Genomic DNA, 24,679 nt, shown 5'->3' with positions numbered 1-24,679 from the left:
ATTTTTCTTCCCTGGATGCTGATGTGTTTGGGTATAACTTCTCAGGCTGAGAGGCTGGGGGAGTATTTCTGTCGAGAGGGGTTGTTCCTAAAAGCTGTCCTAGCGGTTTGAGTTGTTCCAAAATGCTGCCTTTGTGCAGAACAAGTGTGTCTGGGCCACGGCCTCGCTCGGCACGTTGAGAAGCCCTCACGGTCGGTCACGCTCGCTCGGAGTCACTCGGGACACCATAAATCTGGCAGTTTTCAGGAGAGCTTTGTCTGGTGTGCAGAGCTAGCAAATTATCTTTTCAATGTGGAAATCCATACCTCGCTGCTACACATCTTTTCCTTGGCTGTCTGAGGCTGTCAGAAGATATGAAACTTGGTCTTAAGTTATAGCCTTTGAATCGAATTCTTGTTCGCAATACAAAGTAAAAATACTGAACAATTAAGTTTATGTGATGTTCATACTTGAAATCCAGAGGGTGATATCAGAGGCTCTCGTATTTGATCTACGCGGTTCCTGTGAGTATTTTTGCCATTTTATTGCATTGCTCTATCGAGGGAGTATTACTTATATGATATAATCCTCATTTGGTTCCAGTTTATTAAATGAAAGGAATGTGTTAGGCAGTCAGTTCTTAAGAGGTCTGGAATCTGGACTGTAATTGAATCCATTCCCTCTCAGCTAATTTATGTAATCTGATGAGAAACAAGTGTAGTACAAATTGTTCAAAGAAAACAGAGAATGTTCACTTTATGGAACCATACCAGAACAAAGTTCTCTGAATGAAGCAGCCCAGCAAGGCTTGGGTTCCCTTCTCGTACTTGGAGCGTCTCTCTTCAATATCCCAGTTTTGTAGTGACATTGCCGTGGCTGATGAATTGCGTGGGATCTCTTAGGCAAGAGCTACAAGGCTGTGAGGAGGGCAGTGCTTTGTTTTGTAATTTACAAAAAGTAGATGCAGTTTCTTTCAGTTGTTTGTCATCACACCTAATGTTTACAAACCCCCCTGGGCCTTTGGTTGCAGCTGAGTTCTGGGTTTGCTGCCCAAGGTGCTGATGGTAGCAGGCCAGTCACTGCTGAGGCTTTGGAGCAGTGGGTGGTGAGAGGGGGAGCCCAAGGAGACTGAAGCCAGGGCTGGCTGCTGTTGCTCTGGGCATGGGGCTGGAGCCAGACGGGGAAGAGCATCTTCTCCCCACATCTGTGTGATTCAGAGTCCTTCCCTTGTCTCGTGGTGCTCCCCGTGTACGACGCTCAATATCCGCACCCGCAGGTGGCGTGCCCTGATTGGGGAAGGGTTTTCAGTACCTGCACTAGAGGTCAGGTGGCGTGCCCTGATTGGGGAAGGGTTTTCAGTACCTGCACTATAGGTCAGGTGGCGTGCCCTGATTGGGGAAGGGTTTTCAGTACCTGCACTATAGGTCAGGTGGCGTGCCCTGATTGGGGAAGGGTTTTCAGTACCTGCACTAGAGGTCAGGTGGCGTGCCCTGATTGGGGAAGGGTTTTCAGTACCTGCACTAGAGGTCCCTTTAGTATTGGTGGCTCTGTCAGTCACCCTGCAGGCTCCTGACTGTGCATGTTGCTGTCCCACATTTGACATCCAGGATTTGTGTCACAGTCTTGCCATGGTTTGGAGGTGAAGCAAGGCCGCTGTGCTGCCGTGAGGAGTGGCCGTGCAGGAGTTCGGGGGATAACCCCTGGGTGTGAAAGGGGAGCAAGTGTCAGATGGATGGGTAGGTAGGAAGGAGAGTACATTCAGACTCCACGTTTGCATGTGTGAGCAGAAACATTCATTGCTGCCAACTCCGTAAATGTTTGATTTGGAGATGGATGGTTCCACATCTGGCTCGTGTTTAAATGCAGCAAATATTACTTTTCACTTTTAATTTCTCTCCTTTTTTCAATTCCAACTTCGATCTCGTAAGAAAGATCGAAAGTCTCTTCAGAGGAAAGGTGGGCTTTTTTGTAGCTTCGAACAAACTAACCACAGACATTTTAAATTGGGAAATGCAACTACAAATCACTAAAATATCCGGGGAGAAAAAGTTGTAACTTGGGGAAAAAGCTAACCTGCCCTCCTTTTGTTGTCTCTAGAAAGAACAGAACAGAAGGGAAAAAAATCTCTCACAAACCAGAAATGGGCTTAAGTGCTTGTGTGGAATGTGATTTGGGTTGAACCTTTTGTGTGCAGTTTGGGAATGAGGAACGATTCCCAGTTGTTTGCTCGTGAAGACAGCGTTATGAGGTACAGAGAGATGCAGGAGGGACCTAAACAGAGTCGGTCCTTCTCCTCTTGCTGATTCCCTGGCAATAAAGGGGATGCTTTTGCAGTAGTTCCCCGTGTGTTGGCTCACTCTGAGGGAGCTCTGCAGGTCCGGGGGTCACATCCTGGGGTTGGTTGTGCTGTCTATTTAACATTTCCGTGAGGTGACTGAGTGTGCCAGGTGTTCAGGACACGCCGGGCCGTGGGCACACGTCAGCTGTGTGCTGCTCCTGGGGCAGCCTGGCACTGCTGCCACTCACGGGTGTGTGTGCTGCTCCCGGGCAGCCTGGCACTGCTGCCACTCACGGGTGTGTGTGCTGCTCCCGGGCAGCCTGGCACTGCTGCCACTCACGGGTGTGTGTGCTGCTCCCGGGCAGCCTGGCACTGCTGCCACTCACGGGTGTGTGTGCTGCTCCCGGGCAGCCTGGCACTGCTGCCACTCACGGGTGTGTGTGCTGCTCCTGAGCAGCCTGGCACTGCTGCCACTCACAGGTGTGTGTGCTGCTCCTGGGCAGCCTGGCACTGCTGCCACTCCCGGGTGTTTGTGCTGCTCCCGGGCAGCCTGGCACTGCTGCCACTCACGGGTGTGTGTGCTGCTCCCGGGCAGCCTGGCACTGCTGCCACTCCCGCGTGTGTGTGCTGCTCCCGGGCAGCCTGGCACTGCTGCCACTCACGGGTGTGTGTGCTGCTCCTGGGGCAGACTGGCACTGCTGCCACTCCCGGGTGTGTGTGCTGCTCCTGGGGCAGACTGGCACTGCTGCCACTCACGGGTGGCTGAGGAACCGCTTCTGCCTCCGACTCCAAGCAGGAAATAGCTGTGGCCGAAGCCCCTATGTCCAGATTTTTTGATGGATGGTTAAATGGAATAAGTAGTGCTTTCTTCAGTTGCCAACTGTCTCCTAGCAAGAACAATGGCCAGCTCCTCACGTGTGGTGCTGGTAAGCGCTGGCCTTGCTCGTGGTGCTGGTGCTGCAGGGACAGCTGGTGCTGCAGGGACAGGTGGCAGCTGGAGTGGCGTTGGCTCTGGAGAGCCACCTCTTGCCCTAGGCAGAGCTGATGCCTAAGGCTTGGCAGGGGGCAGTGCCAGGCCCCGGGAGAGAGAGCCCAGAGAGCCCGTACCTGTGCCTGGCTGAAAAGACCAGAGGCTCTTTGTGGATGACTAACTTGCAGGAACCAGAACCAATAGCGAGGGAGGGACCTGTTTTAACTCCTTGGAAAAACTTTCCCTAAAACTTCCAGAACTATTATTTGGAAGAGACCGGGTATCTTTAAATTATTAAGTGGGAAGAAGCAGGCAGAGAACAGCCCCTAATGAGCTCAGGGTGACTCTGCCATTACTGGCTTTTGTGGCTGCATTTTCCAAGCTCTACTGTCTGAGATATGTCAGTAATTAAAAGATCCAGTGAAGGATGGATCTGAAACTGCATTTCCCACATCCTTGGTGAGGTCTAAGCAATCAGGGTCTTGAAATAAACATTTGGTTGAAAAATTCCTCAGTACCGTGAGCTGAATCTACTCATCTCCTGTGCTGCAGCAGAGGCCTCAAAGTAGTTTGATTACATACAAAACAGCGTTTCAGTTAAAGGCTCTCGTTCAGTATCGCTGTGTTTTCCCTTATTTTGGATTATTGTGGTGCCATGTATTGGTCTTTTCTCCTGTGTGATGCCAGTTAATTTTCCTTTGTAAGGAAAGGCCTTGTGATGAATCATTTCACTGCTCATCCTTAGGTTTCATCAGTGAAAATACAGTATTTATGTAAAAATCATCCGTGTCTTAGAGGATGTTCTCCAGCCTCACTGCTGAGCCCTGAGCAGACACGAGTGAAGTGGACATGCTGAACACGAGGGAATGAGGAGAGAAGTGTTCCAAGGACTGATAACCACAGGAAAGCTTCCCCTGTGTGTTCTTATGCCCTGTGGCTTTTTAGCAAAACAAATGCAAACTGTCCAGCCCAAAATTATTGCTCTCTGTAAATATAAGGTGAATGGAAGTGCCTCCATTCTCTCCTTAGAGGAGAGACTGTGACATTTACTGCGGGTACAGAGTTTGCACGCTGCCCTAAGGGAACCCAGACTGAGCATCTGGAGATTTTGGGCCAGGGGAGAGAGCTGTGGGTGTTTTTCCAGCACATCTGAACTGTGTGCATGAGTTAGGGTCTACAGATTTTAATAGCCTGTGTATGTTTTGTAGTCTTTTATATTTCCTTAGCACCCCTCCACAATCATAGTTTTGTTCTTTTTATGTGGACTCTGTATCTTTGGTCTTGCATCAGCTTTGGGAGCTCTTGTGGTGATTGTTTTGGATCACAGAATGAAGCTGGAAAGTAGCATGAGATTGGTGGTGAACTGCTCCATCACGAGCCACCAGCAGAATCACAGCAAAGTTGTTACTATTTAGTATAAAACACTAAAGTCATTAGATGTTCTCCCTTTGGCCATCAGTGAAAGATGCAGTTGAGGAACATGCCCCATGAACTCAGATTGCCCACATCCAGCAATCAGATTACAGATGACTAAGACCTTTGGGCACTTCTCTGCGAGGCAGGCAGGGACAAGCAGTGCAGGCCACGGCCCAGTTCCCACTGCCAAGCAAACAGAAGCCCAGGTGCTGAACAGCCCGTGGCCACGCCGCCGAGCTGCGTGTGCAGAACGTGGCTCTGCACGGGAGGGAGCGTCGCTCCTCTTCTTTGGCTGCTGTTCACTCGAGGGGTGTTTGATTTCAGCTCGGCTCTGGGCAGAGTTATTACAGATCCCACAGCACAAGTTCTCTGTGATGAGAGAAACATGTGATCCTGTGGCCCGAAAGAAGGAATTCTTCTGGAAGGCCCCTGCAGCGGGACGGCTGCTCCTGGCCACCTGAGCAAACAGCCAGCCTGGCTGCTGAGCCCTGAAAAGCCAGCCCAGGGGACACAGGGAATGGCTGCACACAAGGGCCTTGGCTCTGGGCTTCCCCCCTGCCCTGCCTGGCCAAAAGGTGACTTTGTGGGGCTGGGAACATACTGCTGGGACAAAGCTGGTGGCACTGACTCAGACTCGGTGTGAGGAGCCCTGCCAGAGCAGAGCACACAGAAGCCCATCTCAGGCAGCCGAGCAGATGTGCAGAGGGGTTGCAAGGCAGCTGAGGCAGAGCTGCAGGGGGGAATTCTCCAGATGACAGCCAGAAGAGCTGGGATGTGGGAGCCACAGCAGCGGAGATGGCTTTGGTAAGTCAATTCTGCAGAGGCTGAGAGCCAAGCAACTGAGAGCACAAATGTGGGATTGGTCTTCACATGCCGAACAGATTTTGCTAATATCACTTTGGTATGCAAATATGTAATTATTTCGTTTCCCCTAGAAGGAGTATTTGTGGTTTCCTCTTCCCTGGGACTTCCGAGTGCTCGTGTGAAGGGAACAAATAACTGCCAGGTTACCGGGTTGCGTGTTTTGTGGCAGGCTCTGAAAAAGCACAAACCTGGAAGGTTTCTGGTGGAAGTTTTTTAAATAGCGGTTTTGAAGGCACTGCTGGAGGGTGGTGAGGCTGGCCCTGGCAATGGCACAGGAGTTGCTTACCACTTAAATGAACTTGGTTTACATGGAAGCCTGCTGTGTGCCTGTGCCTAAGGTGTTAGAAGGCCAGGTTGTTCACCCGTCAGAGACTCTGTGGTGGATTGGGATGGACTGCACTAGCATGGAGATGCTTGGGCCCAGCAGGGAGGGAGCCGGGCCTGCAGACCCACCTGGAGCTGCACAGGCTGTAGCTGGGAGGGAGGGCAGCTGTTGATAACTGTTGTTTGCAGCACTCGTGTAGAAGAAGTGGAGAATGAATAGCAGAGAGGTGCCAAAGCACTGTTCCCTCAGAGGTCAGGGCTGAGCCTTTGTCAGCCGGCACTCACTGTGGAGAGGAACTTCTGTGTGCTCTGCTTTGCTTTGTTTTGCTTTGTGTGCTCTCAGGGCTCTGGCATTCAAAAATCTCGCAGCAAGGGGAGTATTTTTAAGCTTTGGGAGCTGCAGAACTCTGTGTGATGAGCGTCCTGCCACGTCACTGGGACAGTCCATACAGCAAAGGTGTTCTTGTGCTGACGCTCAGGAAACACAGCAGCCATCTGACAAGGGGGACTTGGAGAAGGCTTCTCGTGCCCCGAGAACTGACTCTTTCCTCTCTGCCTCACTCCCAGAGTCCTCTTTCTCTCTCCTCTCGGGCTGTAATAGAGTTGTACAGGACTGACTTTCTATTTTAGACGCTTAAACAACCGCGGTCAAGTGGTGGGGTGAGGCTCTGAGAGCCAAATTCGGATTTTATTTTGCACGAACAGGGCTTTCTGCTAACACTGGAAAGGTTTTAAATAAAAGCTCAGCCGTAGGGTGCTTGAGCTTCCACGATGAACTTACGTTAGCTCTTGACTAAACCCCCTTTGCTTGAGAATGGTGTTAAATCCGTGCTGTCTCTGAGGGCTTATTTTGTGTTTTAAAGTCGTTCTCAGATGGCCCGATCTCAAGAGTCAGGCCACAGCTCAGAGGATGTGTTGGAGATGGCAAAACATCATATTCTTACAGTATATTGTTTGGCACTGGAGGTGTAGAAGAGGATTCAGTTATGCCCCTTTCATTTACGGAGTTGTGGTGTGTTGTTGATGGGGGTTTTTTTAATATTGCTTTTCTCGGCAGTAGGAAATAACGTGACTGAAGCTTGAAATGGCAATTCCAGTATTTCAGATGCATAAAGAGTCATCTTTGGGATTGGCAGTTCAGCCATGGATATTAGCCAGAGATTGCTGCTTGTGCTGATTTTTGTAGCTATCGGTTCAAATAATTTTGTTTTCTTTCTGCAGGGACCTGCGTTGGTTTTATTACTTGGGTTCAAAAAATCAATCATGCCTTAATGTTTTAATTCTGAATGTTCCCTTGGGCGGTTTGTTTTCTGTATTGCGCTAATGTCCATGTCTTACACAGGAAAGTGAGAGGTACAGTTAATTGTACTGTTAGCATTGATGCTGACCTTGTGTGTTGTCCCAGTTCCTCACTGTGTGGGTGTAACTCAAACTGAGTATTCTACACCCTCGATGGCATTTCCCAGGAACTGGTAACAACAGACCGGTTGTAGCAGCTGCCCAGAGCCCCTCAGGCTGGGTGTTAAGAAGCCTGTGAGACAGAAGGATGTTCCTGTCCTCACACCATGACTGGGGTTTGATAACACCCCTCGGGGAGTCACCAGCACTTCCACACCCAGCCTGAGGGGTCACGGCTGCTAATGGGCCACCGAGGATTCCAAAACTACCTCACCATTCACGGTCACCCAGTGTGGAACTCCCCGCCCTGGGGAAGGTGCTGGGCATTCCCACCCAGTGTAATTTGAGGGGCAATAACCATTGTATTGCAGTGCTGTATTTGGGGCTGGATAATGATACACTTTGTGTAGCACGTTGAAAATGTGAATGGCCTCTGCTGGCAATACTGTGTGCGAAGCTCCATGCACTGATCTGCAGGCTGATCTTATTATTCCCCTTCTCTGGCTCAGAAACCAATGCATTTATAAACAGGGACAATTTAACGAGGCTCCTCTTCCACCTCCCCTGCGTTGCCAGGCAGATGTGCAGGTGAGGCACCCTTTGTGTTGGGAAGAGGATTTCGGAAGGGACAGTGTCATATCTGATGGGGTGTTGTGGCACTGGTAGGGGGAGTGAGATATTTCTGTCCTTTTGGTTGCTGAAAGGCAGCACGTGCAGGAGGCACGGGCAATTGTCCCAGCCGAGTAAGGATACCTTGCTGTTCCCTGCTGGAGTGGGGTCGTCCTCATGTGCAGGATTTCCCTGGACGCGTGTCCCCTGTCGGTGGGCTCGAGGCTGCTGGGCACACCTATGCCAGCCCCGTCTGGGTTGGAGGGTGACAGAGAAGGAAGCCGAGGGTCACCGAGCGTGACCTGGTACTGCCGGTATTCTGGAGAGGCGAGCAGAGCCCCAGCACAGCTCGGGGAGCATCCGTCCCACCTGCCCGCGGCGGACTGTGCTCTGCGCCCGGCCAAGCCGGGAGACGTTCCAAGGGAGAAGGGCGAGTGCGGCGTGACTCGGAATTTTTGTTTTATTGCGATCGCGTTATCGTACGGCCTTTGGGAGGGGCTGGCTGGAGGCGGGCAGGGGAACGTCCCCCGCCTGGTTCCCCGTCCGCCCGGGGGGATGGAGTTGGCAGAGCCTGCCCTCCGCTCCGTCCGTGCGGTCGCCGCGCTCCCCCGGGGTGGCGGTTCCCCGCGCTTCGCCCCCGCCGCAGCCGGAGCGAGGGCGGGCGGGGCGAGCGCCGCGGTTACACCCGCACCGGGCAGCTCACGCCCGGCTCTACCGGGGAGCGGGGAGGGAGCAGCACCGCCGGCTCTGCCCCGGCAGCGGGGAGCGGGGAGGGAGCAGCACCGCCGGCTCTGCCCGACAGCAACCTGCGCGACCGGGAATAAAACCCCTCGCTCCACACCGGGAAGGGAGGGAGGGCGGGCGGCCGGCCGGTTTAGACCGGGGCACGTTCCTCCGCCCCGCTTTTTCCCTTTTTTTTTCCTTGCCCAGAAGCGGAGGACCCCCCGTCCGCGGCTTTCGCCGCAGCGCCGTCTGCGCCTGCCGGGGCTGCGCTGCCCCGGGCGCCGCTGGCCGGGGCGGAGGGGCGGGATGGCGGCGCCGGCCCGCTGGGTGCTGTGCCTGTGCCTGGGCTGGGGCTGCCTGTGCCTGGCGCTGCCGGACCGGCCGGGCCGGGCCGGGCTGCGGCGGCGGGCGGCGCCGGGGGCCGTGCGGGGCGGCGGCAGCGCCCGGGCGGCCGCGGGTGCCGACGGCCCGGGGCGGCGGCGGCCCGAGCACGGGCACGGGCGGCTGCCGGCGGCGGACGGGGTGGCGGAGCACATGCTGCGGCTCTACGAGCAGTCCCGCGGCAGCCGGGACCCGCCGGCCGCGGCAGGGCCGCCGCTCCGCCGGGGCAACACCGTGCGCGCCTTCCGCCCGCTGCCCGCAGGTGAGTGCGCGCCGGGCCGGGCCGGGCCGGGCCGGGAGGGGGGACCGGCGGGGCAGCGCTCCGCTCCTCATTTCCATTACTGCCTTGCTGCTTCTGCTCCGCGAGTAGCAGCGCTGCCGAGCGCAGTGTGAGGGAGGTGCAGCAATTAACGGATCGTCTCCGGAGTCTCCCGTTAGTGCTGTTTTGCATGTGTAGCTTCTGTTGAACCAAGGGCTGGTTTGCACTCGATGGCACGGTTTGGTGATACTTGAGACTGTCTGCGGCGTTCTCGCGTTGGGAAGTGGAGATAGTACTGGCAGTTAGAGGCAGTGACAGAGGAGTTCAGTGGAAGCATGATTCGAGCATGGTAAATACTGCATCTTTGGCAGTGGCACTTAGATATCTCTGTGATTACAGGCTGACGTGCACAGGTGGATTGGTGAAAACGTAAAATCACTTTCCATAACGAGGGGGGGAATGTTTAACATGCCAGCATCCCAAAGGAGCAGTGTCCCAGCAGAAAGAGAAGATGTCTTGGCCACTGTCTTGGCGCTCCATCCCTTTGCTCTGTTCTGGTTTTTGTGCATCTGAGCTCTGCAAGGGCTAAATTCAGTTGTTGTCTTTCTCTTGCCATAGGCAGCAGCAGCTCGTTTTTTGTTGTACTGATGGCAGAAAAGTGCATTTCCAGAAAACCCTTAGATCAGATGTTCCTCGGGATGGTGGCTGGAGTGGAAAGGCTTTTTCTGGTCTCTGATTCTTCCTTGTGCCCGACTGTCTGGCCAGCCCTGCGATGGAAATGGCACGTTCACCTTATTCCCCTTTTGAGGGGCTTAGTCTCCAGATCCTCTGCCTTGATCGTTGCACTCCTTGGCTCCAAATTTCAGTCCCTCCTGGGCTTCCCCTTGTCCTTAATGGGGCTGCATCAGTTAATTTAATACCTCGTGTTGCTGTTACTCCTTTATGTTTTACCATCCCTGCTGCTGACTCCCTCAGGACTCAGCTTTTTGTCTGCCAGGAGCAGAAGCTCCCCAAGAATCTGGGGATTCCTCTGCATTCTGCAGCAAGAGGCCTTGAAGCAAATCTTTGGTGGTTTCATTTGCAGTTTAATGTTGCAGTTTAAGCTGACACTTTCAGGAGAGAAACTGTTTCTTTTCTGAAACAGGGCTCTCAAATGTGGCTGTGAAACCTTTCTGTCCTTGCTTTTCCCCTCCAGGGCTGCTGGTTCTTATGTGGCACATGGGAAAGGCCTTGCCCAGATCTCCCAGGTAACCCACCACACGAATCTTTGAGACCCTGTAAGACAGATGTTGTATGATGAGCCCAGGAGTTGGTGGGATTTGTTGACAGTCATCCCTGTTTGTGGTGGAAGAGCAGTGGTGTCACAGGTGGCAGCTGCAGCCTCGGAACCCACAGCCCACAGAAACCCACTGAGACAATCAAATCAAGCCTCCTAAAAGCTGTTCAGTGCAAGCTTCTCTCCCTGTGGCTCAGTCCTCCAAGGGGATGGGGTGAGAGCTCCAGCGCTGGGTGGCACCTCGGAACTTTCCCTCCCACGCTGCCCTGAAATCTCTGGTGCACCACATTTCGTGACTGGGATGGAGTATCAGAGGTTGCTCGTTTGGCCTCAGGGGTTTGGCCTTTGGTTCTGATGAATGTTCACATGATCATTTATTCTGGCAGGTTTGTTTTTCATGAATCTTGCTAGATTATCTCGTAGCCTAACTGTTCAGTTTGAATCGCTCAGAAGAGGAACCTTTGCTGCCTGTGACAAAGCTGAAAAGCAACCTCAGGCCCCAAATCCAAGAGGAGTGAAGTAAGGATGTCCCCCTTCCCCAGGGCACTTAGTTACCTTGCAGCACCGTTGTCTCTCATGGGCTTACCTGCTCTCATTTGTTGCTGTGTGTTTGAGTTGGGATGTTCAGCTGTGATTTCTGTGTCAGCTCTCGTCACTGTTGCAAGGACATTTCCAGGATGACAGAAACAGCCCTGAGAGAGAAAGAGAGGGGAAAGAGAAAAGCCCCAGAAGCAGACTAGGTTTGCTTCTGAAAGCGTTTTTAATCCCAGCGTCGTTAAAGGAACGTGTCTTGCAAATGAGTCATTTAAAGAACTCGACTCGGGTTGGAAGGTCCCTCTAATGATGTTATAGTAAGAGATATTACTTTAAACTCTTTTTTATTGACTGAATTTCAAGTAACTTCAGCTATTACACCTGCCCCTAGGCCAATTCTTGTGGTTTTAGAACAACTGTGTTCTCCTCCCTTTTGAAAGGCCTTTCTTGGCTTTGTTGTGGTGGGAGGTGCCCACGCACACCGGGCAAAGGGAGCAGTGCACGGGGCAGGCAGCACCTCAGCAGCTGCCATGAGCCTGCAGGGGCCAGTCTGGGCCAAATGCTGGCCCCTCTGAGCACCAGTGACAGCAGGGCTCTTCTGCAACCAGAGCCTTAAAAACAGTCAGGCGGGAGACAGTGAGAGCGGGGGGGTTTGGGGTTTGCTTTTGGTTTAAGCTTTTATTTTGGCTGGGTTTTACCTTGGTTTGGGGTTATTTTGCTGTACCCCCTTAACTTGCTTGGCTTGTGCTAGCTTCCACTTAGAGGTTGGGGTTGGTTTTCCCCCTGCTGTGGTCTTTCCTCTTCAAACATGTAGAAGACAGTTGCTGTGCCCACTGTGTAGCACACTTCCCATGTGCAGTGTGCAGGTTTGTGGTTTTCATATCGTGAAGTCCACACGTAAGTCAGATCCTCAGCATGCACCACTGCTGCTTCCAGAGGAGTTCTGTATTGGAGCAGCTGCTGGCTTTAATCACAGTGGTGGACTTGCTGCTGGTTTAGATCAAGTTGCTAGCTCATGTGACCTTACCTGCTTTGCTGAAGGAATTAGTAGAACTAGTTTGGCAGCGGGTCCTGTGCTCTTTCAAAGCAGAGAACCACATCCTACACCTTTCTCTTGGCAGTACAGGAGTTGGTAACTGGGAAGCAGCAGTTGAGTGAGAGCGAAGGTGGGAGAAAAGAGAAAATCCGGCTTCCACATTTGTGTTCCTCTGTGGGAACTTGTTCCCATTTCCAGCTCCGAGTGAACTTTTGTAGCTGGGCTGTGAACTCAGAAAAAGCCAAATTGCACAGCGGAAACACTGCTACGTTCTTCATGGTGCCCTGGCACGAGGGCACCACTTTTCAGTATCTTATTGAAATGATGGCTCATGGTGACTGTATAACTACACAGTCCTCGTTACTGCATCCTTTTTCACCCCTGGGATAGATTTGGCAGTCCATAAAAATGTCAGGGCATCCTCTATAAAGATAAATACACCACATGTTAACAGGCTCATTCCAGCTTAGTGATGCCTTGAAGTGCCCCCTGTGACAGGAATGTGTTCGTGCTGGCCAGGTCTGTCTCCACACACAGGTGTCCTACCTGGTGCAGTTCCAAAGAGCTCTGGCACGCGGAGCTTGGTCTCCAGAAGTCCTGGTCAGGCTGGCAGCAGCACGGGGTGGAGGGGAGCAGAGCTGTCTGCTCAGACCTGGCCCCGTGGTGTGTGGAAGGTAGCAGCTGTGTGGCTCTGTTGCACGTACTTGTTTCTTGGCTTTTTCTCTTCCTAAATCTTACCCTCCAGAAAGATTTCCAGCAGAATCTGTCCTCAGAGCTCAAGGGCAAAGTTTGGTTTAAAGGAAAGGAAATGTTCCTGAGGAACAGGCGCATTTATAGGTGTTTTTAAGCTGACTCTTTCTTGCCATGCCTGTCATTTTGAAGCCTGGGGAAGGCTTGTTTCACATTCCCATCCGGAGCCGGGTGTCTGTGTGGCACGAGGAACCTCCTTGGCACAGTATATTCCCAAGTTGGGATGGAAACCCAGTGCCCGCCGTTGGGTTTTTTGGGATGGAAGCCGTTGAATCCGTGGGTGTCTGTGCTGGCCACGAGATGATTTTGCTGATGAAAGATCTGAGAACTCAGAGCTGCTGGAGCTTGGAGGTCTTTTTGTAGGAAAACAGCACCATCTGCTGCAAGTGCTTTCTCTGGGCATGGGGTTACAGGCTGGGAGTGGCTGCTGGAGTTGGGCTTTGAACCAGAACTTTGGACTCCTCGTGTGTCTGTCCCATGCCCTCTGGAATTTCTTTACAAAACCAGCAGCTCGTTTGGTTTTGTGCTGCAGTGTTCCACTTCAGAAAAGGCAGGATTTGTTAAGTGGAATTCTTACTAAAAATTAAAATCCAAACTTGTCATTCAAGTTACAGCAATGGTTTAAATAATAACTTCTTTAACAGGTGCTCATGGGACACCACACATTCTGGTTCCTAAGGCTGATGTACTCAGTGCTCTGCCAAATTATGCCTTAACCTTATTCCATTGGTGATTATAAACAAAGCAGGTGTCAGGTCCTCGTGTGTGCTCAGCACCAGTGTAACCAACAGCCAGTTTTGGTTGGAGGGATTAAAAGCAGGATCGAATTGGAAGGAAATCTAGTTCCTATCTAGCATAGTTCTAGCCTGGAACTATGGAACAGCTGGAAACTGGATGGATTTGGGACATCAGCCTTCAGCTCCTGGGAACTTCCCTCTGTGCTCTGCCCTCAGGTTGGGCTGAATGTGTAAACAAGGGTGTCCTCTGTGAATGGTTTGGCCTTTGCACTGCTTTGGCCCTGTTTCACTGAGGAAAATGTGTGTTGTTTTCCCATAATTCCATGAAGCAATGCATCTGATAATCTGGGGAGAAGGGCTCTGTCTTTGTAGTGGGATGGGACCGGTTCCTGCTGGTTTAATGGATGGGTTGAAATATTCCTGACCAAAAAGGGTTTAGAAGAGGAGCTGCTGGGATTGTTGGGGTGGGAATGGGGCAGCACAGGGGGAATATGTTGGACTTACCCAAATGGCATCAGCAGCTGGGATGTCACACAGAATGTCACACGGAACATGAAGCTGTCAAAGTCTTTGACAGATCAGTGCTGGAACTCATGTTCTCACTTGGGCAGGGACTTCCCCAGTGTTTGGAGGGTGAGACTGGTGAGGCCGTTCATCTGTTCATCCCTAGTCCAGGTCCATCTCCGTGCTTGTCATTGCTTGGAAAACAAACAAACAAACAAACACTCCCCCCCCCAAATACTGGCAGAGAAAAACTCTCTTGCAGAATTCTGTAAACTAGAACTCCTTTGCAGCCTCCAAGGAGGGCTTTGACATGCTGTGGTGTCCAAAAAGCATTGAATTTGGAATCCCCTTGTTTTTCTAATGTGTTGGGTTGTTCCCAGCCCTTTGGGGGGCTGCAGAGTGTCCCTTAGCTCTCCTAGATTTGACTTTTCCATGCAGCCTGCTTTGGCAGCTTGACATCGGGGTGTGTGTTTCTCTCGCTCTGAAGGGTGGACTTACCTGCAGCCCAACCAGGACATTTTAAAACAAAAATTAAATCCTCCCCCCCTTCTGCTGCACTCTGTGGGGGTTAAAGGAGTCCCCCACCTGTTTCCCTCTGGCTCTGGCATGAAAAATGAAGAAGTGTCCTGGGTGGAATGATTTCATGGACCCTGTGTCATTGATTATTCTCAAGGGAAACTCGAAGCGCAATCAGTGTCTGATCTGGCCAGGAGGCTGTCACATCAGCCTGTGTCTGCTCCAGGACTTTGTTAAATGTCCATAGGCTGTCACATCAGCCTGTGTCTGCTCCAGGACTTTGTTAAATGTCCATAGGCTGTCACATCAGCCTGTGTCTGCTCCAGGACTTTTTTACATGTCCATAGGCTGTCACATCAGCCTGTGTGTCTGCTCCAGGACTTTTTTACATGTCCATATTCTTATCTAAGTGTTTGTTTTTAGGGAGACCGGAAGGGCAGGAGATGTACGTTTTTAACTTGACGTCACTCACGGAGTCTGAGAACGTCCTGTCGGCCTCGGTGTATTATTACATTGGAGATCTGCTGCGGGTCAAGTGGAACTCCTCCCAGCCCAGCAGCTGCTCTCATCACAGCCAGAGGAGACCTGACATTCACATATGTCTGTCGGTTTGGACCTTTCCTTCTGTTGCGAACCAGCCTCGGAGCCTGGGACATTTCCTAATCAATGTCTCCACTGCTTCCCAGGCCGTCCTTTCCTGGCAGTGGGAGGACATCACTGGGCTCCTGCACGAAGCGAAGCGAAACAACGAACTGCTGATCGGTGTCCAAATGGCTCTGAGGAGCCACCAGCCCTGGGAGAGGGCACCTCCTTGCTGTGAACCCTACATCCTGATCTATGCCAACGACTCCGCCATCTCAGAACCAGAGAGCGTGGTCTCCACTCTGCGAGGGCACCGTCACCCTCTGGCAGGAGCCTTTGCCAAGGCAGATGGCCGGGCGAGGAGCAGCCTCGGGAAGCGCCGGAGGACACGCTCTGCAGACACCCTTTTGCCGTTGCAGAACAACGAGCTGCCGGGGGCCGAGTACCCCTATGGCCAGGAGGAGAGATGGGGAGGCAGGAAACCCTACAAAACCTTCCAGCCCCAGTTAGCAGAGAGGGCCAGGAGTAAGAAAAAGCCCAGGAAGCCTCATGGGCAGCAGAGGCAGACTCTGCAGTTCGATGAGCAGACGCTGCAGAAGGCGAGGAGGAAGCAGTGGAACGAGCCCAGGTCCTGCGCCCGGCGCTACCTCAGGGTGGACTTTGCAGACATCGGCTGGAGCGAGTGGATCATTTCCCCCAAGTCCTTCGAGGCCTATTACTGCTCGGGGGAATGCCAGTTTCCCATCCCAAAGGTAGGAGCTTTAGGGATTCCTTTGCACTGTAAACTGGGCATTTCCTTTCCTGAGGCAGCACAGGCAGCCAGTCCCATTGTGTGTTTGGCTCTAGGACCTGAGTGGTGTCTCTGTCTCCTGCTGCAAGGGGCAGTGCTTAGGACATCCAGCAAACAGACAGCCTTGCAAAGGGAATTAAAAAAATACGACCTGGTGTTAGTTTTTTGTCCAGAACCCAAATTGCCAGAAAACATTTCCTGAGTAGTGCTTACGATGTGTGAACTTGTTATTAACCGGTTTAATAAACATAAAGCAAGCCAGATCCGGACAATTGCTGATTAGCCAGCAGTTGTGCCCCAAAGGAGCCTGTGCTGCCAGGCCCACGTGCCAGGCCCACGCCACAGTCGGTGGGCACGGCACCCTGCAGGAAGAGCACGTGCCTCGTGAGGCAGGGCGGGCACAGGGGCAGAGAGCCCTGGGTTGCAGAAGAGTCAGGCGAGTTACTCCTGTGACAGAGCGAGGGGATCCTGGCCTGCTGGCTTTCAGAGTGTCCTCTGCTTTGCATGAGTTGGCATGTGAGTACCAGGAAAGGCTGATGTGCTCCTGGCCCTGTGACCCAGGTGGATGAACTGGGCTCCAAATGTCCCATGCCCTTCTCAGCAGCAGGGACCCCCCTGAGGCTCTCCAAAGGTGAGAGTGGGCTGTGGGTTTGGAGGCTGGCCTAAAATGAGGGGGGGTGAGGAACGCCTGCAGGACCCTGCAGTAAAGGCAGCGCTTGGACTCAGTGCAGCATCCCATTCCAGAGCCTTTATTCATGTCCCAGGGAAGCCTGAGGAGTTAGTTCCAAAATATAGATGGCATTTCAGGGCCTTGAGGAACCCAGGGAGGAGGAACCACCTATCTTCTGTACAGGTATTTGGATCTGGAAGGATTTGGTGGGTCAGAGGTAGAACTTTGTATTTTGCATTTCTATGTGTTTGTCTTTATTTTTATGAGCATCTTAGTATATTCTGGTGTTGTGAACGTGCCACAGGGACAATGTCATGTAGGGCTGTTAGGATCCAATTATTAAAAGCTACCTCTGCCTGAATTAAGGGTGCCAACAAGACCATATGCCAAGGTCAATAGTACAGATTTTATTTAACAGTAAATATGAGGTAGGGAGAGAGAGAATGAGACAGATGAAGTAAAAGATGAAGATATCACCACCACATGGATTCTGACGGCGTCCTGCCGGTCCTTCCGCCGGTCTCCTCGGTGCTGAGGGACCCCAGTCGTGTTTCCAGGGCACCACTTCTGTACAGTCCCAGCCCTGGATATCCACGGGCTGTCTCAGATGTTCCCACAGCTTGGCACGGCCAGTTGTTTCCTTCCCCACAGCTTGCACAGTGGAGTTTTGTCCCGTGTGCCGATTTCAAACCTTCCCCTTGGTTTAGACCTGGGATTAACGCTTTCCTTTCTCACAGTTTTCCACGGTGGGAATCTTTGGGGTCCATTACCCGGGTCTGCCTTACCAGGCCTGGTTCCTGTTGTTGCCATCTGCTCTCCTCACAGGTTCCTGTGGTGGCTCACCTTGTGGGAATTGCCTTCTTTGACAGTGTTTGGAGGTAATTATTGCTTTTTTTAAGTCCTGACTGTGGGTGCAGTGACCTGCTGTGCCCCGTGTGTCTCCGCAGGCCCTGAAGCCGTCCAACCACGCCACCATCCAGAGCATCGTGCGCGCCGTCGGAGTCGTGCCCGGCGTCCCCGAGCCCTGCTGCGTTCCCGACAGAATGTCCTCTCTCAGCATCCTGTTCTTGGATGAGAACAGGAACGTGGTGCTCAAGGTGTACCCCAACATGACGGTGGAGTCGTGTGCGTGCAGATAACCCCGGGAGGGCAGCGCTCGGGTTTGGGGCAGGGGCTGGGCAGGGCTCTCCCCACACCCGCGCGTGGGTGGCACTGCCCGAGCGTTGCCTCGGGACAGAAAAGAAACTGTGACCCAATCCAAACCACGAGGATGGCAATGGAATGGATTCCAAGGGGAGAGAGGACCAACTTCATTGCTCTGGGAATGTGACCAACACGTGAGTCTTGGCAATGGGACCTGAGTGTTCCTGTGGAGATGGAGAGGTGAAGGAGGAGGGATTTGGAGCTTTTCCAGACTGCCAGAAGGACACAGTGATCTATTTTTATACGAGAACTGTTAATTGTTCTCTCTGTCCTTATGGGGACTGATGGAGGGAGGGTTAGAGGTGTAACATTCTTCACTGTAAAGCTGAGCTTCTTGCCTTGGGTTCTTGGGTAGTGCAGCGAGGAGGGCAAATCAGTCTGACCCCCTAAAAGGTAATGCAGCTTAGCCGTGCATCTCCTGGGTATGACATGCCAGCTCACCCCGTCTGTCTGTTCATTTTCATTGGCTTACCCTTTGGAATTCAGCTTTTTGGAGCTCAGTGAGAACCTCCCTCGTGAGAACCCAACCCAGGACTGCTGAGTTCATAGCTGGGATTTCTCAAAAGCACAGATTTTCTGTCCTGGACAAGTTTTCCTGCTGTAGCAACTCAGCTGGCCAGGGATATGCAAGTATCACACTCGGAGAAGCATCTGGACGACTTGTTCCTAACAAGTATTCTAGAACATAGTTCAAATAATCTCTGAGTTTTCTACCTGAAAGGAGGTTGTTTCCAGGTGGGGATCAGCCTCTTCTCCAGGTAACGAGCACCAGGAGAAGTCATAGCCTCAAGCTGTACCAGAGCAGGTTCAGGCTGTACAGCAGGAAGAATTTCTCCATGGAAGGGCTGGTCAGGCACTGGTTTGATGAGTGCCCTGTTATTGCTTGTGAGAACAGCATTTTCAAATGATTTCTGGTGAAAGGTTTATCTTTGTTCAGGCTGTCAATTAAAAAAAAATTGAAAATCACCCTCCAGCAGAAGTTATTTTGTATATGGAAAGTTTTACAAATGCTCTTTATTTATTTTATTTGTGTGTCCCTCTTGTCCACTTAATGTATCCTTCTTTATCTCAGCACTCTTTCGACAGTGCAGTTTTTTGTCAGTGCAAAGATGAAGTGTCAGAACTGTAGTGGAGTTCCAAGGACAGGTGCAACTGCACCATGAAGGGTGTGTTTCACTACTGCTGGATAAGCTTTGCCTGACCTGTGTTTTTTCCCTTCAGTAACGGGAAAGTTTCACTGGGAACTCTGTAGAAAATACAAAATAAAATTACTTTTTCAAAAGAAAATCCTTTTTTTCAGCGTGGCGTTCAGATCTTTCAGAGCACATTGTGCCAGCTCTTGTTGTGCAGGGAATAACTCCTGTCAGCAGCAAGGCCCCGACTGAAGTGGCAGCTGCAGTTGTTCCTGTGGTGTGGGCCAGTGGAATTGCAGGGGAGTGGAAGAGGGCAGAACCTGTAGGTATTACCCCTGATGTGGGATCTCTCCTGGTAAGGCAAACCCAGTATCCTTTAAAATCAGAATGGCAGATGGCACTGGGGGCAGTGACAGCGCAACCTCTAGAGGGGCTCTGGGGTCTCTGTAATAGGTCTGGAGTCCCTATAGGGGCTCTGGGCTCGCCATAGAGGGTCTGGGGTCTCTATAGGGGCTCTGGGGTCTCAGCAGGGGCTCTGGGGGTCCCTATAATGGGTCTGGAGTCTCTATAGTTTTCAGTCATTTTTTGGGGTGATTTGGCTCAGTTTCTGGTCATTTTTTGGGGTGATTTGGGTTAGTTTTGAGTCATTTTTTGAGTTGATTTGGGTCAGTGTTGTGTCATTTTTTGGGGACATTTGTGTGAGCTTCTGGTCTTTTTTTTGGGAGATTTGGGTGAGTTTCTGGTCATTTTTTGGGGAGATTTGGCTCTTTTTCTGGTCATTTTTTGGGGTAATTTTGGGTCAGTTTCTGGTCATTTTTTGTAGTGATTTGGGTCAGTTTTGGGGCATTTTTTGGGGTGATCCGGGACAGTTTCTGGTCATTTTTGGGGGTGATTTGGGTGAATTTTGGGATCATTTTTTGGGGTGATTTGAGTCAGTTTTTGGTCAATTTTGGGGGTGATTTGGGTCAGTTTCTGGTCATTTTTTGGGGAGATTTGGGTGAGTTTTGGGTCATATTTTGGGGAGATTTGGGTGAGTTTCTGATAATTTTTTGCAGCGATTTGGGTCAGTTTCTGAGTATTTTTTGGGGAGATTTGGGTGAGTTTCTGGTCATTGTTTGGGTAGATTTGGGTCTGTTTTGGGTCAGTTTTTGGGGTGATTTGGGCCAGTTTTGTGTCAGTTCTGGATCAATTTTTGGGGTGAATTGGATCAGTTTTTGGGGTGATTTGAGTCAGTTTTTGCAGGTTTTGGGGTGATTTGGGCTGGTTTGGGGTCAGGTTTTGGAGTGTTTGGGGTCAGTTTTTTGTCAGTTTTTGGGGTGAGTTTTGGATAAATTTTTGGGGTGATTTGGTTCAGTTTTGGGTCAGTTTTCGGCATCAGTTTTTCGGGTGAATTCAGGTCAGTTTTGGGTCAGGTTTTGGGGAGCACTGGGTGTTACTGGGGGTTGTTGGGGAGCACTGGGTGTTACTGGGGTGCACTGGGGAGCACTGGGTGTTACTGGGGGTTGTTGAGGAGCACTGGGTGTTACTGGGGTTTACTGGGGAGCACTGGGTGTTACTGGGGAGCACTGGGAGAGAAAATGAAAAATAAAGAGAATAAAAAATAAACGAAATAAAGAAGGAAGTATAAAATACAAAAGAAAATAAAAAAAAAATAAAAGCAAAAAAAACTAAAAAGGAAATAAAATGAAAAGTTAAATAAAAGAGAAAAAAAAAAAAAGAAAACCTTTCGGGAGCACCCCGTTTACTCCCCCCCCCCCCCCCCCCCGCCCTCCTAACCATAACTTGGGGGATCAACCCTAAAATGTGAGAAGGGGACCCCAAACGGTGGGTGGGGGAACCCCAGGGACCCGAAAAAGTGGAGGGAGAGCCCCGAAATATGAAGGAGGGGCCCCAGAGAAGTGGGTGAGGCATGCGCGGTAAGAGAGCGAAGCGGTGGGGGGGGGAGCAACCACGGTGGCGACTCGGCGCATGCGCACTCATTAGCAAGACGCCCAAGATCACGTGGTAGTTAAGGGCGGCCAGGAGAGGGGACGACGCATGCGCAGTGACTCCTAGGACGCTGCAGCGCTCCCTGCTCAATTTAAGGGCTGGTTCCCGCGGCACGACGGGACTTGCGGTCTCCCGTCTCTCCCGGGGTGTGTAGGGGGAATAACATGAAGATTTGATGGGTGAAAGCGCAGAAATTAGTGAGGGACGTTCTCCGGGTAAACTGGGGGACCGGAAGTGAGAGCGACCGAACTATTTTCAACGGCGCACCAACGATGGCGCCCTCCTCCCCTCGGAAGTCCTTCGAGGCCGCACAGAAAGATGGAGGCGCTCATGACCGGAAGTCCTCCAAGGCCGTACACAAAGATGGCGGCCCCGGCCCGGAAGTTCGCTCCGAGGCCACACTCAAGATGGCGCCGCCAAAACCGGAACTTAGCCCGGCCACACTCAAAATGGCGGCGAGAGGCCCCCTCACCTCAGAGAGGCGTCTATCCTGTTGCCTGACCTCCGTCCCGACCCGGACCCCCGCCCCGCGCCCGCAGCGCCGTCTCGCCGCGCCGCTTCCCGCTGTGGGGACGGGGGCGGGGCACTCGGCGGCGCCGGGAGCGGGCGGCGGGTTCGCGGGCGGCGGCAGGCACCGGCGCCGGCAGCCCCCTCTCGGCGACGCGGCGCGCCGCGCACGTGCGAGGACCCCAGGCAGACATGGCGCGCCGTCCGCCCCCCCCGCTCCGCTCCGCTCCCGCTCGGTCTCGCCCTGCCCCGGAGATGCTGTCGGGGCTGCGCCGCCGCCTCCCCCCCCCGGAAGCGACCCACGGCGGCGGATCCGACGTCGGGCTCTGCAGGAGATCGTCGCCGGGGTAAGCGGGGGCCCGGCGGGGGGGCGGCGGCCGCTCTTCTGCCTCTCCCGCGGCCAGCGGGGCCTGCAGGCAGGGGAAGCGACAGGCAGGTTTCTCGCCTCTGCGGAGACACTCGCACCTGCGTGCCGCCGCCAGGAGAAGGGGCGGCGAGAGCGGCAGGCGGCAGGGCCGGGCTCGGATGTGCCCTGGCATCGCACCCCCCCCGCGGGGAGGCTCCGTGCCGCCTCAGGGACAGAGGAAGCGGATCTTGCAGGACCCCTTTGTTCGCTCGTTGAGCTCGCAAGAGACACAAGGGGCATGAAATCCCAGGGCAGCTGCGCCTGCCGGAGGGGTTGCAGGGAGAAGCAGCTGGGGGGGGGGTGTTTGCTCTCTGCCCCTTTGCCACCTTCCCCTCGCTTCCCTGGGACTGCAGGGAATCCCAACTCCCCTTGGCTTCTCCGGGGGCCTCGCGGCAGGGTTTCGAAGTGTGGCGCTGAGGTTTTCTGGCCTTGGAACTGATGGCTGTTTCGGGGCGTGTCTCACCGGGCAGTGTGTCTTTTAACGCTTGCCGGGGCAGGAGAATTGCGGCGGAAGAAAGCAAAGAAAGCCCAGAGCCTGGAGTAGGCAGGCCCGGGCCTCTGGCGAGCCCAGGCCTTGCTGCTCGGTGCCGATTGTGCCCGGGGCTTGTTCCTCACCGTTGGGGTCCAAATGAGAGGGGAGCAAGAAGCAGAACAGCCCGCTGCTGCTGCTGCTGCCGCCGGGAGAGAGAAGTCCTTTGGGAAGCCGGGATAAAAACAGCAACTCTGTGAATTGCCCAGCTTTTCCTAGGGAAGGGCAGGTTTTAGGGAAGAAAGGCCCGTCCTCGCGAAAGGCGCCGCGGGTCTCGCAAGGGGGGGGCCGCGCGGCTGCAGTGCCGTTCCCGGCCGTGTCCGCCAGGCGGCGACTGCGAGGCAGCGCCCGGCGGTCGGGGCGGGCTGGGAAGCGGCGCCTGCGCAGAGCGAGGCGTTGGCCGGGCCGGGCCTGGAGCGCTCGGGGCCGCCGGGCAGGGCAGTGGCCGGGGATCGGCCGGGGCGGGGGGTGGAGCGTAAGAGCAGGTTTTAGGGAAGAAACGCCTGTGGTGAGTAATCAGAAGAGAAGGGTGAAAGCCTTTGACTTCCCCGGTGCACTTAATTCTCTTTTTCTCCTCTCTTTCAGGACAGGGAAAAATCGTTGACTTGGGTCCAGCGATGCCAAATGTGTTGGGGTGTGAGCAGCCAAAGCAACAGGCTCTAGCCCCACCGACCGGCGCTGGGGGCTCCTGGTGCTGCCCGTGGGGTGGGGTAAGTCAGAGGGACACGTTTCTCTCCTCCTGCCTGTTGCCATTTGCTCCCTGGGCACTGGCTCTGTTCCCACTGCAGGCTGGTCCTTGCCGTGCTGGGAAGGGTGGAGAGGAAGGGGCGAAGGGCTGGGTGAGCGTGGGGTCCCCGAGCTGTGGGGTTGGGCTATGCTGAGTGGGGCAGGTGGGTCCCCGTTGGTGAGCCCGAGCCTTGGCTTGGGGGTTCAGGAGCCCGGGGGGCCGAGCTGGGGGGTGTTTGCTGCTCTGCCAGGGCTGGAGCTGACACAGCGCTGGGGGAGAGCCTGGAGCTGGGCTGGGCCGGGGGACAGACGCAGGGGAGCTGGGGGAGGGTTTGGGACTCCCTGGGGGGAAAGGAGGGGTGGATGGGCTGGATGGAGCCACGGGCCTGTGCTCCTGGGAACACACTTGTCCAGGGCGCTGGGATCCGGGTCAAACTCCAGTTCCCCTCGTGTCCAGGGATGCAGGGTCTGAGGGATTGGATTTCCCTGGGGGTTGCAGGAGACCAGGAATGAGAGGAAACACGGTGCCAGAGCTGTGTCCGAGTGGGCTGCGTTTCCCTGTGAGGACAGAGGGCCTGTGGGCTGAGGCGAGATTGCTGTGAGTGTTGGGATGAGCATTCCAGGGAACGGGGAGCTTGGAATTCCAGGTGCTGATGGAACCATTGCCTTAGGTGGGTTTAGTTTGTGTCTGTTGGAGCTGGGATTAGGGCTGGAGAGCTGTTGCTGGGAACAAAGGGTGGAGAAAACCTGCTCCACGGATGTGTAAGGAAGGATGGAGTAGCAGGGAAGGGGAGTATTTCTAGACAGTATCAATATTCTCCATGTGGGATGGAGCAGCGATGGGGGTGGTTGGTTTGGCCTGGGCCGGTCAGGATCTGCCATAAACAACCCACCAGAGCCTGAACCCTCACTGGACATGTCCAGCCCCTCAACAGAAACCCAAGTTGTTCATTTGTTACAGAGGACAAATGGTTGGTAATTGCTTCTGATCTGTGGAGAATCTCCTTTGGAATGATCAAGCAGAGGGTGTATCAAGGCAGGCAGAGCATTTCTTTTGGCTCTTTTTTTTTTTCTGGTTTGTCATTTTCTGTTTGGCTTCAATGCATTTTGTGTGCTCCTGTTCAGGTGCTGGGGGGAGGGAGCTGCCAAGGACAAACTGGGAGGGTGTTTGCAAAGGAAGGGGGTAGAAGGAGCTCTTGATGTGCTTTTTTTACTTCTTCATCCCACAGAATTGCCACGAGAGGAAATACCTCAGAGGGGCTTCCCTCCAGATAAGCCCTGAATATGCCAGGAGGTTTCAGCCAGGAGAAAGGAGCTGTGGAAGAAAAGCAGCCTAAAAATAGCCAGTGGGGATCATCAGGTTTTCCAACCAAGAAAAACAAGGAGAGAGATGAGGGAATCACGTTCCAATTACTAATGACTTGGTGGGTGCAGGAATGATTTGTGTGTGTTTTCCAGTCCCTTTTGATTCCTGGGATGATTTTAAAATGATGGCTTTAGCAATCAACTAAATTGGAGATGTTGTTTTTGAGAGGAAATGATGCCAAATAAATGCAGAGAGAGAGCATGGAATCATCCGGGGATCCTGGA

General features: G+C 53.2%; 1 protein-coding gene and 1 long non-coding RNA gene across 8 annotated transcripts in view; both read left to right on the top strand.

The window, feature by feature from the left end:
* Positions 1–19,086, top strand: part of BMP3 (bone morphogenetic protein 3) — a 68,962-nt gene extending 49,876 nt beyond the window's left edge. For 3 of the 4 annotated variants that reach the window (XM_064651285.1, XM_064651283.1, XM_064651284.1), the window contains exons 3-4: positions 14,978–15,888; positions 17,544–19,086. In XM_064651285.1, coding sequence (XP_064507355.1) covers positions 14,978–15,888; positions 17,544–17,735 — 1,103 coding nt within the window. In that variant the 3' untranslated portion in view covers positions 17,736–19,086. Of the gene's footprint in view, positions 1–8,852; positions 9,205–14,977; positions 15,889–17,543 lie in introns of those variants that run through there. The other variant, XM_064651281.1, reaches the window with a different exon arrangement.
* Positions 19,087–22,604: 3,518 nt separating this feature from the next.
* On the top strand, positions 22,605–24,641 carry LOC135412568 (uncharacterized). Of its 4 annotated transcripts, none has more exons than XR_010429745.1 (4): positions 22,614–22,804; positions 22,954–23,073; positions 23,547–23,676; positions 24,319–24,641. It is a non-coding gene; the product is annotated as an uncharacterized LOC135412568 (long non-coding RNA). The 4 variants fall into 4 exon arrangements; XR_010429746.1 differs by having other exon boundaries at positions 22,620–22,804; positions 23,589–23,676; XR_010429743.1 differs by lacking the exon at positions 23,547–23,676 and having other exon boundaries at positions 22,605–22,804; positions 24,051–24,641.
* Positions 24,642–24,679: the final 38 nt, after the last annotated feature.

This window comes from Pseudopipra pipra, chromosome 4, assembly GCF_036250125.1.
Source record: "Pseudopipra pipra isolate bDixPip1 chromosome 4, bDixPip1.hap1, whole genome shotgun sequence".
Taxonomy (NCBI): domain Eukaryota; kingdom Metazoa; phylum Chordata; class Aves; order Passeriformes; family Pipridae; genus Pseudopipra; species Pseudopipra pipra.
The sequence above is the reverse complement of the archived record's forward strand: the minus strand, read 5'-3'. Positions and strand labels throughout refer to the sequence as shown.